This window comes from Esox lucius, chromosome 7 (assembly GCF_011004845.1).
Source record: "Esox lucius isolate fEsoLuc1 chromosome 7, fEsoLuc1.pri, whole genome shotgun sequence".
NCBI lineage: Eukaryota > Metazoa > Chordata > Actinopteri > Esociformes > Esocidae > Esox > Esox lucius.
In genome coordinates, this window is record NC_047575.1 from 24,855,730 (window position 1) to 24,869,214 (window position 13,485).

Sequence of the window (13,485 nt, forward strand, 5' to 3'; positions counted from 1 at the left end):
GCCAGGCTTCTGGAGCAGGAGAGGCAGAGCAGTGAGTAGAGCAGTGAGCAGAAGTGGCAGGCGCTACTGAGGGGAAAAAGGTCTGGAGATGGATGCCCTGGAGAAGGCAACAACTGTTTTGCAAGAATTGTCTCAGGTTAAGATTGAGGTAAAGAGTGTGGCCTGGTTAATTGCTGAATTAGCTGAGTGTGCTAAAGTGTGCATAAAATTATGTAGATTTTTTTTTTTTTTTATATACCAAGGTTTTGCAAATACTGTTGTTAACTATTTTTATGAATTCAACATTGTAAATAGTTTTTTATTCTCTAACAGATAATTGACAATAGCAGGGGGATTTTCAGCCTGAAAAAGAGAACAAGTTTATGATCAGTAACTTGGAATTATTTCTTTTTTTTTTTAAACAAGATCCTCCTAGATTTTTATCCACCAGGACTTGGTGCTATGATACTTCTGTATTAATAATATATATTTGTTTTTATATACAGTAACAACAAATACTTTGGGAATGTAGTCAGACCCCTTATATTTCTCTACATTCTGTTGTTTTACAGAATTAATCTTAGATTAAATTTAGTTTGCTAACAATCTACACACAATAACCCAAACTGACAAAGCAAACTACTTATTAGAAATATGTTAAAATCTTTTGATAATAAACAATGGAAATATCTGATGCACATAAGTATTCAGACCCTTTGTCATAACAGAGCTGGGCTATGTTCAGCTCAGTAAATAAAGATGAACAGATATGTTCATAGACATGATTACACTTGTGCTCAAAAGTTTGCATACCCTTGGAGAATTGGTAATACATGTACCATTGTAAATAAAACATGAGTGAGCAGGCAAAACATTTATTTTATTTCTTATGGGATTCACATTCAACTGTAGGTCATAACAGAATGGCAGAATCATAAAACAAAACATGGCAACAAAGAAGAAAATTAACTGTTCAAGTGTCTGCATGCCCCCTTTAGCATCAATGACAGCGTCCAGTCAAATTACCAGAGGCTGTAAGTTGTTGTCGGGCATATTGTAACCAGGCTTTTTTGTGGCATTAGCGCAATAAAGGCTTCTTTCTGGCTACTCGACCGTGCAGCTAATTTTTGTTCAAGTATCGTTGCATTGTGCTCCTTGAAACAACCACACCGTCTTTTTCCAGAGCAGCCTGTATTTCTCCTGAGGTTTTTCTTTGTATCGCAAACAATTCTTCTGGCAGTTTTGGCTGAAATCTTCCTTGGTCTACCTGACCTTGGATTGGTATCAAGAGATCCCTGAATTTTCCACTTCTTAATAAGTGATTGAACAATACTGACTGGCATTTGCAAGGCTTTGGAAATCTTTTTATATCCTTTTCCAGCTTTATAAAGTTCCATTACCTTTTTACACAGGTCTTTTGACAGTTCTTTTCTGCTCCCCCTGGCTCAGTATCTAGCATGCTCAGTGCATCCACATGAGAGCTAACAAACTCATTGACTATTTATACAAAGACACTAATTGTAATTTTAAAAGCCACAGGTGTGGGAAATTCAACTTTAATTGCCATTTTCACCTGTTTGTGTCACTTTGTGTGTCTGAAACAAGGCCAAACATTCAAGGGTATTTAAACTTTTGATCAGGGCCATTAGGGTGATTTCTGTTATCTTTTTAATTTAAAAAGGAGCCAAAGAACTACGTGATAAATGGCTTTATAAGATCACTATCATTATTTTAATTTATTTTTGATTAGTCATATTTTCTAAATCAATGCCAAAATGAGGTGCCAAGGTATGCAAACTTATGAGCACAACTGTATCACAGATCCAACTTTTAAGGTGGAGGGTTAGTGACTTTAAAAAATTACAATGTTGTGTTCATATATTAAATAAATGTTCAGGAAATAAACATATGACTGAAGTCAATAGTTGCAAAGGCTATAATCCCTCCTTGCGTTTTCACATCAACAAATTATATATTTATTAAGCAGACTATGCTACAGGACATGTATTAGTAATTAATTTAATATTAGCTCATGCAATCAGGGAAAAAGATGTAGTCTCTGACTTTTGCAAATAACAAGCTTTATTTAAACCTTTCACTTTGGTCCTGAAGTGTTATATATTATTCATGCATGCATAATTGAATAGAATCACTAATGAACATCTGTTGATGGGAGCACCTCGTGTGTCCAAGAGGACTGACCTAGCTACCTGGCCCTAACCACGATCCTCATTCTGGACTTAAGGGGCTAATTAGCTACCCGGCTTAAAAACAGAGGCAGCTAGATAAGAGGTACCGACCCTGGGGGATACCTGCCCACCTACCTACCTGACTTCCCACGTTCCAGCCAGTGGATTGTTACACATGGATTGGACCGGAAGAGCTGAGCAATCGGGTCAGCTGCCACCTTACTAGCATTCAGCCTCCACTCGGTACCCATTTTGGTACTGACACACCTCCACTCGGTACCCATTTTGCCCTGATCTACCGTCTGTTGGTCTTTAGTTCGAATTTTAAATGGTTGTAAGCCAATTCCAAATCAGAGAAAAAAAATGCACACACATTTCAGAAAGGTGGAGAACTGATCCACTTTATTGATTGGTCTGAACTCTTGCAATAGACTACTAAGAGACATTGTGCGATGCAAACATTGCATTTCAACATCATGGGATACATGGGTTTTCAAGTCTCAAATTTTAAACAGGCAAAAAAAGTTACCACTGGATGATTAACAGATTGGGAGCCTCCCTAATGGACCCTATTTCCTATATGGTACACAAGCTCTGGTCAAAAGTAGTGGAGTATAAAGGGAATAGGGTGCCATTTGGAAACAGACAGAAAGCTGAAGAAATGCACAATTTTTTTTCTTTTATTCAAGTTTTGCCGTTGTAAACATTTGTCATCCCATCAAAAATAGGATGAATAACACCGATGTTGAAGATCACAGAACTTTATCTGAACATCAGTTCTGGGACTTAATTCAAAAGCAGAAAAAAATACAAATTCATAGCAGATTGGGGTTGTTATTGAAGCAAAGCAAAAGCTGAGAGAAACAAAAAATATGGTATGTTTTAACACATCCAAAAAAGGACTTAAAATTTAACATTACTGTCATCATCGATGTTGACCTAGTCATAATCCAAAATAGAAAGAAGCTACATATCTGTTGACAACAACCGTTGATATTCATCTTAGATATTAAGAGAGAATAGATTTGAGCCCATGGACTTGAATAACAGCAAAAAAGCAACTCTTCCTTAATATCTGGACTGTACCATATAAAAAAGTAAAACTGCAATGCATGTCACACTACAAAAACCATGTACCACCTACATTAGAAAACAGGGACTCAGTCATAAACATCCAGGTTTCCATGAGTGATAGGCAAAGTCAAAGCACATCTTAGTACAGTCCTCTGCGGAGCTTGAATAAGTTACAATAGGTAGTATGCTTTTGTTGTCAAAGATTATAAAGCAAAAAGTGCAACAATGGTGCAGACCATTCTTTATGTTTGGTTAGTTGTCACACAGATACTTTTTTTTATGCCAGGACATTATAAAAAAAAAAAAAAAAAAGATAGAGGGTCTACAGAAACAAAACAAAAGCTACAAAACACCAACGTATAATCTCTGAGAATTATTTTTTTTTGAGCTGCCTTCGTATTCTCCAGCCACAAGACATGGGTGAACCTTCTCTAAAGATGAAAGGTTCCTGACATACTTTAGTTACCATGACAACCTGGGCTGCAGAGTATTAAGTCATTCTGTACTGGTTGGGAACCATAGAGACAGCTCTGGGTCTGACTGTGTGACATACAGAACACCCACCAGGGTGGTGGTCAGCTTAATCCAAAAACAACTGGCTCAATTACAGAATTCAGATCAACACGGGCCCAGAAGTAGTCATGAGAAGAAAAAACTTGGACAACATCAAGCTTGGTCTTCCTTCACCTTTCTGCTTGCTCTTACACCAGTGTTCTCAACTTGTTCCAAAAACATTTTTGTTTTGCCAAGGGTGCGAGGACAGCCTGACAAAAACTTTCTTTGAGTTCTAGATCAGCGGAAATAATTACATCCATTCATCTTCCACAGTGCTGTAAAGACAGGTGTCAAATTACAAACACGTAATTTAAATGTCAATATGTCTGTTTGTGTCATTCGCTTTATTTCCACAATGTTCAGGCTTTGGTGGTGCTTGGTGGTCTGGTGGACAGGGAGCCTCCTACATTTCTGTGCTCCGCTCATTATCAAGTACACTCCACAGGTTCTGTGTCTCTCAGTTTTACTGTGGTGCTAGATAGGATGGGGAGTAAGAGATGGACAGGGAGAGACCTACTGTCATATTTAAGATGAAACCCCTCTTCTCCCCTAATCATTCAAAAACAAAGTGGATCCATTTAAAAGCATCATTAAAATGCAAAATTATCAAGTTAAGAAAAAAGAAAAAAAAACACTGCAAAAGGTTACTCTATTTACATATAATGATTTGACAAAAGCCTTTCTTTACAGAAATAGAACGAAAACTTTTTTTTTCCTTATTTTTTTTTTTTTTACAAGTTCTTCATCTTTACGTAATATCTTCCGCTCAGGCGTTCTCTGTCCTGACAGGCTGTGTCCGTCTAAGCTTCTGGACATAAAGGGAGTCAGTTTATCTACCCTGAAGAATCCTGCCTGTCAGAATTCACTCGCTACCTTTCTTCCTGCTGGCAGCCAGAAGGCGCTGTTGCACCAAAAGTACAACACCACACCCCTGTTCTTGCCACACTCCATCAGCACCAGTGAGTGAGGCCATTTTTAGGTTAGGGGGTGGGCAGGCAGGCCTATACGAGAGGCCTGGCCTTCCTCTGGTTTAGGCTGGGGGGGGGGGGGGGGGTAGCTAGGACTATAGTGGCTGTGCTCAATCGTCGCTGTCTGACAGGGTCTCATATTGCTCCGACAGTAGGGGCTCCCGCTCCCATACACGCTGTTGCTGTTGAGCCCCTGGAGCACCTCCAGGTGGGGGCTGCTGGGCCTGCATGGAGGGGGAGGCCATGGAGGTCGGGGGCGTGCTGCTCAGCATGCGCATGGTAAGGGGATTAAAGGCAAACTGCATGGAGCCTGGAGGGTAAAGTGACACAGGACTGTTGTTATGGGAATTCACCTGTCGTACATCATCTTATTTGGATGGCTAGACATTTTGGGCTGGTGAAACAAGAAACTAAAATCCAGTGTGTGCGTGTTAATGTGGAATGGTACAGAGGCGGACGTGGTTTATAGGTACCTGTAGACGATGGCCGGTCCTCCCAGGCCCAGACCGGGGGCTGCCGGTGGTAATCTCCCTCTGAGTGGACGGAGGAGACAGAAGAAGGCCGCTCCCCTCCTGCTGCTGCCGCGTACGTCTGGCCTGGGTTGGGCGACTTGGACTTTCGGCTGTTGGCTTTGCTCTGCAGTTTTTGTTTGCCTGTTGGATAATCAGAGAAGTACAAACATGTTAGTAATTAATCTGGTGAGGTGTATCTGAATACGGTGCAAATGTCTAGATATCACAGACTCCGAGGCCCATTGAACCAATTATTTGTGTATAACAGTTTCTGTGGGTTAGTTATTTTCCACTGACCAATGCTAGGTGAGGGGTTAGCCTCCTGGCGGGCCTCGCTGCTGGGAGCGTTAGAGCTGGGCTGAAGCCGTCCCTGGTGGTCCTCTGGCCTTTCATCCAGGTTGCCCATCAGGGCTTTGCGAATAATATCCTCTAGGCCCAGGTTACTGGCCGGGTCACTGAAGGAGTTGTTCCTGGGGTTCACACTGCCTGGATGGCCGAAACACACAGAGGATCAGGATATGTGGCTGGTTTAAACAGTTCTGGTATAGCTGACAGTTTTTAATGGGGACAATTAAATGCTATTGTGTTAGAAATATCTGTACTCACTTGAGCTGGTCACAGCTGGCAAATTGAAGATCTCTGTGCCTGGTTGTGCATTTCCTGAAAGGAGAAATGAAAGCAGAGTTTAGTTAGCAAAACAAAAAGTCTGTCCGAAAACCAAAATTCCAATAAAAGAGTAAACTACTTTGTTTTATCATTTACAATATGCCTTCCTATTGCAATGTTTTCTCTTTGAAAAATGTTAATTCATTGCACAGATAAGATCCTATTATATATTGAGATCCATCAAATTTTATTTTAGAATAGCAGAGATCGATCAAATTTCATTTGATATCCAGTATGGCAAGCTTGATAGTTAAGGATGTTGAGAAGAGAGCCCACTTACCAACATCAGAATCACCGACACCAGAAGAGTTCAGCTTCCGAAATATCTCCTGCTTCTTGGATTTCACCATGGGGGAGGTGTTCTCCAGCTTGGTGAAGAAGGAGGGAAGGTAGCTGACACTGCCAGGGGAACGAGAGTCACCCCTGTAACCAGAGAAAGGCCAGCACTGGGTTAGGAGTCAGGCAGCAGAGGGCTGACACCTCCCCGTCTCCATTCGGATAGCATGTCAAAGGTGTCACAGCTGCCTACAGGGCCATGAGTCAATGTTCCAGGACAAGGGATCCAATGTCTCCACACACAAATACATGTAGACATGAAAAAGTGTTTGGTCAACAAGCTCTCACAAGTTGACATTAGAAAGCAACGTTGACCTCAGTGGCTAGGTTGAAGCGGAGATGTTTTTTTTTATGCTAATATCTGTGTGAGTGTGTAAGTTAAGACAAACACACACTACTTCATAAAAACCCAAACATTTCCATAGATTTGGAAATCAAAGCTATCCCGACCTACCATTTTAGATCATGATCTGTGTTTATTAGGAAAAATACACATTATAAAATGTTTTTATTTTTTTAGTTTGGGGCACCCCTTGTCAGATCATAATACTGAAAGCCAATGTTTAGGGAAACCAACAAAAAAGTGCACCCGCTACATAAAATATGCCAGTACTACACACCTCATCTCAGGCTGGTCAGCGTCTCGTCTCTGGGACTGCTGCTGCTCCCTGGCCTCCTGTTGTTTCTCCTGGTAGTTCTGTGGGGGGGAGATAGGCTCATAGCTCTCCAACACTCCCCTGACACCCCGGTCAGGGGATTTACCAGGCCTGAGACACGGACAGGGGAAGAAAGGGATGTGAGAACCTGACCGAACAAACAGGTGTGCACCACCAGGGTTGCGTTCATTAGAGAGATTAGTCTTTTTAAAATGGAGGTACTACTTAAACACAGATTCTGAGGCTTACTGGCGCGTGCTGTTAGCATACCTGGCCCTGGGCTTGTCGGGTGCATTCTCTGGAGACACTCTGCTGGGTGGGGGTCTCTGGTGGTGGTGTGACGGTGTCTGGTTCTCTGGGCTGTAGCGGCTGGGGCCCTTGGACCGGCCCCCGGCGTCTGAGCTCGACACAGGCTGCTGGGTGTTCTGGAATGTAGGGGTGGCAGAGGAGATGGTGGTGGAGGACTGTGGAGGGTCTTGGTTCCTGGCAAAGTCCTGGGTGATGATATGCTGTAAAGGAAACAGAGGACAAGGAGACTGCCGATCAGAAGGCCTTATTCCCAATGAATATGCTCATGTTGGGTTTATTTTTTTGCTTAAGAGGGCCAGGAAAGGCCGTTGTCGGAGTTATTGAGCTCGCCATTCACCATTCTGTCGATAGGTCACTCAAGATACCATCACTCAGCCAAAGCAGCTGTACTTCATCAAACAGTTATTTCAGATGATTAATGGTGCTTGAGAAGCAGAAGTGCCCAATTTAAATATTTTATATTCTTCAGCCCTTTACTGTTGTCATTTTTAACAAGCCACTTCTGTGCTTGCAGTTAATCCCTCCTAAACTGCTTATTTTTTGCTCTTTTATAGGTAATTGGAGGGGTCCTTAGCCATCACTAGTCATAGACTTGAAGACAATATGAAGGTGTCTAGGAATGTTATACACCTTTCCAAAACACTTCAAAACAACTCAGTACACATCCAAGCACCATCGTAGAGATACTAAATATATTTTCTCATGAATCCATATGAGTTTATTTTTTGTTGTAAACGGCAGCATTCAAACAAGGCTTCATGGGATTGTGAATATATTTTTGTTTAGTGCAAAAACATTACTCAGAGTAAGACTACCAAGTAATTAATGTTAGGAGTGTTCAAAAATAAAATCAGTTTCAGAGACAACCGTTTGATTTCTGCCTGTATGAGTAGACTTATTAATTGTGGTGTACACTGGCTAGAGTCAGAGAAATTTAGGAATTTTATCTTCTGTATTAGCTAAGGGCCGATTCACATGAACAAGAGTTACCAGGACGACATTTCAAAACCTGCTCTGAACATGATTTGTCTAACATTACCTGCGAGCTAACTAATGTCAAGCTAATATGTCCCCACCAGTAGCTAGCTAGTGTTGCTGAGTAACTCAAAATTCATGAGACACTTGTAGTGTGAACAGGCCCTAAATGTCATCCACAATAAGATAGGGGAGGCGACTACAGATCTGCCTGATATCCTACATGTTTTTGTAAAACAAACCTGATGAACAATGGCTCCTGGCACAGATACAGTATCTGGGATTGAAATATTACACTGATTGGCCAGAATAATCAAATAGTATCAAATAGCATTCAAACATGGAAAGCTATCAGTGCGTCTTACCGAGATGTGGTCAGCTAGGGTCATGACTCGGTGAGTCTTAGGGACGTGCTGGGACTGGGAGTATCCTCCTTCAGCCTGGGAAGAAGGGGGCTGCTGTGACTCCAGTGAGGGTCGGTAGCGGCTCATGTCAAAGGGACGGATGCCAGCTGCTGAGTGAGAATATTACACACACACAGACACACACACACATTAATGGGATGGTATTGAAAAGGGAAAGGGAGGGAGAAGAGGAGGATGATGTATGGGGGACAGTGTAAGAAGGGCTAGCACTGTACTGTATGTAACAGCAGCTGGTCTACTGTACATTTGTCACCAGCTAACAAAATATATAGCGGGGAATGGAATTGGGTTGCCTGCTCTACTTGCACTGTCTGCCATACTCAAATGACAAGGTTACTAGTCGTTGGCCAAGTGTCCACTAAGGTAAACACACGCACACAGCTCCCCCAGGAATGGTGTGGAGAACAAACACCAGCTGGTGACATGAATTCAGAGCAAGACATTGAGATTTAATGTAAATCTACTGTTTCTACTGAGCTTTCAATTTGTTCACTATCTACATTACCCTCCACTGTGGGAATTATAGTCAAATCAATAACAGACTCTTACAAAAAAACAACTCTGCAAGGGATATTCTTTGTAGTGAGTAGTTTAATGACAAGCAGTTATGTTCAGCAATGGGGAATTTCATGCTTTCTATAAAGTGATCATTAAATCTTTCATATTTTTTTCAAAATGGTTAAATAGCCACAGTATTCTGCAAACACTGTTAAAACTAACTTGAAGCGTGTACAGCCTCAGCGTTCAAATCCCTTCCAGTAGTTCTCGGTCATCACCCGCTACAACAGGTTTTTACCTGTGCAGTTTGAGACAGTCTAGGAAATTATGTTTCAGACTAATTAAGTGGTTGAAGGCTGACTGTGGTAAAGTAGCAGTGCCAATTTAACCTCACTTAGCCTGTGTGGAGTGGGGACTACAGAATATATACTGTGTACTATGTTGTCACCTTGTGCTGCCGCCTGTACAGCCCGGTCCCTGTCGGCCCGGTCCCTGTCGGCCCGGTCCCTGTCGGCCCGGTCCCTGTCGTCCTGCTGCTGCTTCTCCAGCTGAGCCTGGGCTGGAGAGTTGGCTGGGCTGATGACCTCAATGGCTCCCCCACTGGGGTTCTCGTACCGGCTGGATGACACTGCAGGACAAACACATACACTTTAAAAACAGGCCGCTCGCAGACATGAAGCTATATTATCAGTTTCAGGTATTTGCCTGATTTAATTTAACATTTTAAAGGGGTAAGACAACCAAAATCAACTGTTACTCAATACAAATACATGACAACAGTATATTCTGTGACACTTTTCTAAATATCTTGGTTATAAAAATGCAGCAACTAGAAAGAACTTTGATGAGATACACGCTCTGGCTGGCTAGGTACCTTTTTACCTTAGTGGCTAGATAGTTAGAAAATGTATGTTCACAACAATACCCAAGTAAATATCAGCATGTGAAGAAGTTATGTAGGTCACTAAAACTGCATATAAGGAGTAGGAAATGTATGTACAAGTTTGTCAAGATTGAGTTTCTAGCTCAAATCTTTGTTTATTAGTTAACTTTAAAAGCCTGAAAGCAAGACAGCCTTGCCAGATTGAATATCATCACAATAGATTATTGATTAACTGCATTCATTATCCTGCACCCAATAATCAGTAAAACTGCTGGCAGGCTTTATTTCTTTTAACAATACATCTGTGTACATTATCACAGAAATATGCATGTATCATCACAAACAATCAACTATCTGGATTTATGATTGCAACCTGTGTACAGTTATAAACCTGTATTTATATTTCTGCCGGGCTGGATCTATTATATCTGCGAATGTAAACAGCCGTTGGTTGTAGTGCTTTGCTGGAGGACCACAAACGAAACCACTGATGTACCGTTGCAATCCCTTGGACTGAACGATACAGTTAAGCGAGTCACCACAAAGGAATGCCACAACACGCATCATACTAGCAGCGTCATGTCGGTTGGTTCTTGCTCTACTGTAACCCCACACTCATTTAACAGCAGCAAAGTGGAAATCCATACATTTCTAAAGTCTTTTTCTGGATTTTAAGAATCAATTTCAGGTCGTCCAAACAAGAATCCCAAAGAATCCGAAAAGACTCACAGCTGCTGGAGGAGTCAGAGCTCTGGGACCCTCTCTCCCTGGAGTCCTTGTCTGAGGCAATCTGGCGAGTGATGATGACATCGATGAAGTTGGCAGCTGTTATGGTAGTCTTTCCTCTTGTCCTCAGCTCCTCCTCGATGCGAGACTTGGTGGGGGGGGCCTTGTCCTTGCCCCCCTGGGGACCAGCTTGGCCCTCGGCGTAGCCTGTGTGGGGCTTCCCCCCTGGCAGGGACACCGGGCCGTAGGGGGACTGCATGGAGCGCCTGTCCGCCTCCTGCTGCTGCTGCTCATGCTGCCGCCGGGCTGCCGAGGAGGATGAGATGTCAGCGTCTCGGTCGGCCTTGGAGGGGTCCTTGGCCTTGGAGGGGTCCTTGGCCTTGCTGACGTCCATCTGAGGAGCAGAGGCGGCGGCGTCCACCAGGGCAGCGAGGGCGTCGGCTGCAGTGCTGTAACGGGCTCCTGCCTGGGCTGCTGCTGTAGACGGCCTGAAAGGGGTGCAGGGATGTTCACCATAACCATTACACGTATACGGAGTGTGTGTGTGTGTGTGTGTGTGTGAGAGAGAGAGTAATATTGTCAGTCGGCAGCTGGTATCAGTCACTTTGATTTTTGAGGACAGCGATCTCCACAAAATCCTCTTTAATGTAAAATGAAAATAACATTAAAATAAGTGGATGAATCTGAGTCTCAAAAAGCTTTGGACACCTGGATTATGCCCTATTTACCTATTAATCTTTCTAAAAGTCAAGCTTCTGTCACGAGGTTGGAGATCGTGTCTAGAAAGTGCTTAAAACATACTTAAAACTGATGTCAGTTAGAAATGTCACTTGGCCACTCAGGAACAGTTACTGTGTTCCTGGTAAATAACCTTATATTGTTGCTAAGATCTTGAAGAGCGACATCTTCTAAATAGTATGAATGTATTCACCATTTGCCATTTTTGGGGGGGGAATTTCATGGACAGACCAATACAGAGAAAGGGAGCCCGCACAATTTGGCCAACACATTTAGTGAAGGCCGGCGCATGTGGTGAAGGCCGGCGCATTTGGTGAAGGCCGGCGCATTTGGTGAAGGCCGGCGCATTTGGTGAAGGCCGGCGCATTTGGTGAAGGCCGGCGCATTTGGTGAAGGCCGGCGCATTTGGTGAAGGCCGGCGCATTTGGTGAAGGCCGGTGCATTTAGTGAAGGCAGGCATATTTACTGCAGGTTCAGATATATTGTGCGGTTTAACATTTAAAAAGAAATACCACATCCACACTAACTTGTTAACTTATGTGCTTGGTAACAGCGAGCTGTGACAAAGAACATTCTGCAAGCTTAAAAAAAACTAACAAGTTTCTCTTTTCTTCTATGTGGGAGAGAATGTGTGGTTACGAGGCAGGATTAACACACACAAACATCCACATTCAAACTCGACTAGAGCCGGCTCAGACTCACATGAGAGGGGTGATGACACCCTTGCTGTTGGCTCCCTGGAAGATGCTGGGCCGCTGCTGTTGGGCTTCCTGGGACCTCAAAGAGGGGGAGGGGCTACGCAGGTACCCACGACTACCTGGTCTATCTGGCTGACCTTGACCTATGGCAAAAACCAGAGTTGACTTTAAGAAAAGAAAACTCACAAAGGATGAAAGAAAATAATTGCTTTCTACCACTGCAAAAAACAGGTTACATTAAAATATCACGTGAGAGCATCTATTTACCCAGGTTCGAGCCTAATAAACACATTTCTGTTTTGTAAGGAACTGCCCAAGATCCACACCACATTTGTGAAATTTGGTTAAATAGGACATCATGTATGGTGGCTATTGGAATTGGCTCACTTGTCTTCATTGATGATGTATGTTTAACGTTGTAGTAATTACTTGATTTCAAAATTCTAACCTCTGGAGTATAGATCAGAAAGTAAAAGGTTTAATGCCCCAGTAAATGGAGGGCATCCTGTAAAATAAATGTTACATTGCACTACACAGCGAGACCTAAGCAATCAGAGGCCTAAACAATCAGGGGACATTTTGAAAACTCCACACAACAGATTTTTGTAATGGCTCTGATGTAAAACAGTTGGTATCAAGGTCAGTCATAAACTCATATAATGTCATATCTTCAACTGTGACAAACTGAGGGCTGTGCTGTTACCTCACATGGGTTTAAACTGAGGGCTGTGCTGTTACCTCACATGGGTTTAAACTGAGGGCTGTGCTGTTACCTCACATGGGTTTAAACTGAGGGCTGTGCTGTTACCTCACATGGGTTTAAACTGAGGGCTGTGTTGTTACCTCACATGGGTTTAAACTGAGGGCTGTGTTGTTACCTCACATGGGTTTAAACTGAGGGCTGTGTTGTTACCGCACATGGGTTTAAACTGAGGGCTGTGTTGTTACCTCACATGGGTTTAAACTGAGGGCTGTGTTGTTACCTCACATGGGTTTAAACTGAGGGCTGTGTTGTTACCTCACATGGGTTTAAACTGAGGGCTGTGTTGTTACCTCACATGGGTTTAAACTGAGGGCTGTGTTGTTACCGCACATGGGTTTAAACTGAGGGCTATGTTGTTACCGCACATGGGTTTAAACTGAGGGCTGTGTTGTTACCTCACATGGGTTTAAACTGAGGGCTGTGCTGTTACCTCACATGGGTTTAAACCGAGGGCTGTGTTGTTACCTCACATGGGTTTAAACCGAGGGCTGTGTTGTTACCTCACATGGGTTTAAACCGAGGGCTGGGTTGTTAC

At 42.9% G+C, this 13,485-nt stretch overlaps 1 protein-coding gene across 7 annotated transcripts in view; it reads right to left on the reverse strand.

The window, feature by feature from the left end:
- Positions 1-2,548: 2,548 nt before the first annotated feature.
- Positions 2,549-13,485, reverse strand: part of ncor1 (nuclear receptor corepressor 1) — a 101,468-nt gene continuing 90,531 nt past the window's right edge. For 6 of the 7 annotated variants that reach the window (XM_029120759.2, XM_013134453.4, XM_029120754.2 and 3 more), the window contains 11 exons: positions 12,192-12,330; positions 10,755-11,239; positions 9,591-9,770; positions 8,585-8,733; positions 7,206-7,444; positions 6,900-7,046; positions 6,224-6,366; positions 5,884-5,937; positions 5,575-5,763; positions 5,239-5,418; positions 2,549-5,075 (listed from right to left, as the gene is read on the reverse strand). In XM_029120759.2, coding sequence (XP_028976592.2) covers positions 4,876-5,075; positions 5,239-5,418; positions 5,575-5,763; positions 5,884-5,937; positions 6,224-6,366; positions 6,900-7,046; positions 7,206-7,444; positions 8,585-8,733; positions 9,591-9,770; positions 10,755-11,239; positions 12,192-12,330 — 2,105 coding nt within the window. In that variant the 3' untranslated portion in view covers positions 2,549-4,875. The remainder of the gene's footprint in view (positions 5,076-5,238; positions 5,419-5,574; positions 5,764-5,883; positions 5,938-6,223; positions 6,367-6,899; positions 7,047-7,205; positions 7,445-8,584; positions 8,734-9,590; positions 9,771-10,754; positions 11,240-12,191; positions 12,331-13,485) is intronic. The other variant, XM_029120758.2, reaches the window with a different exon arrangement.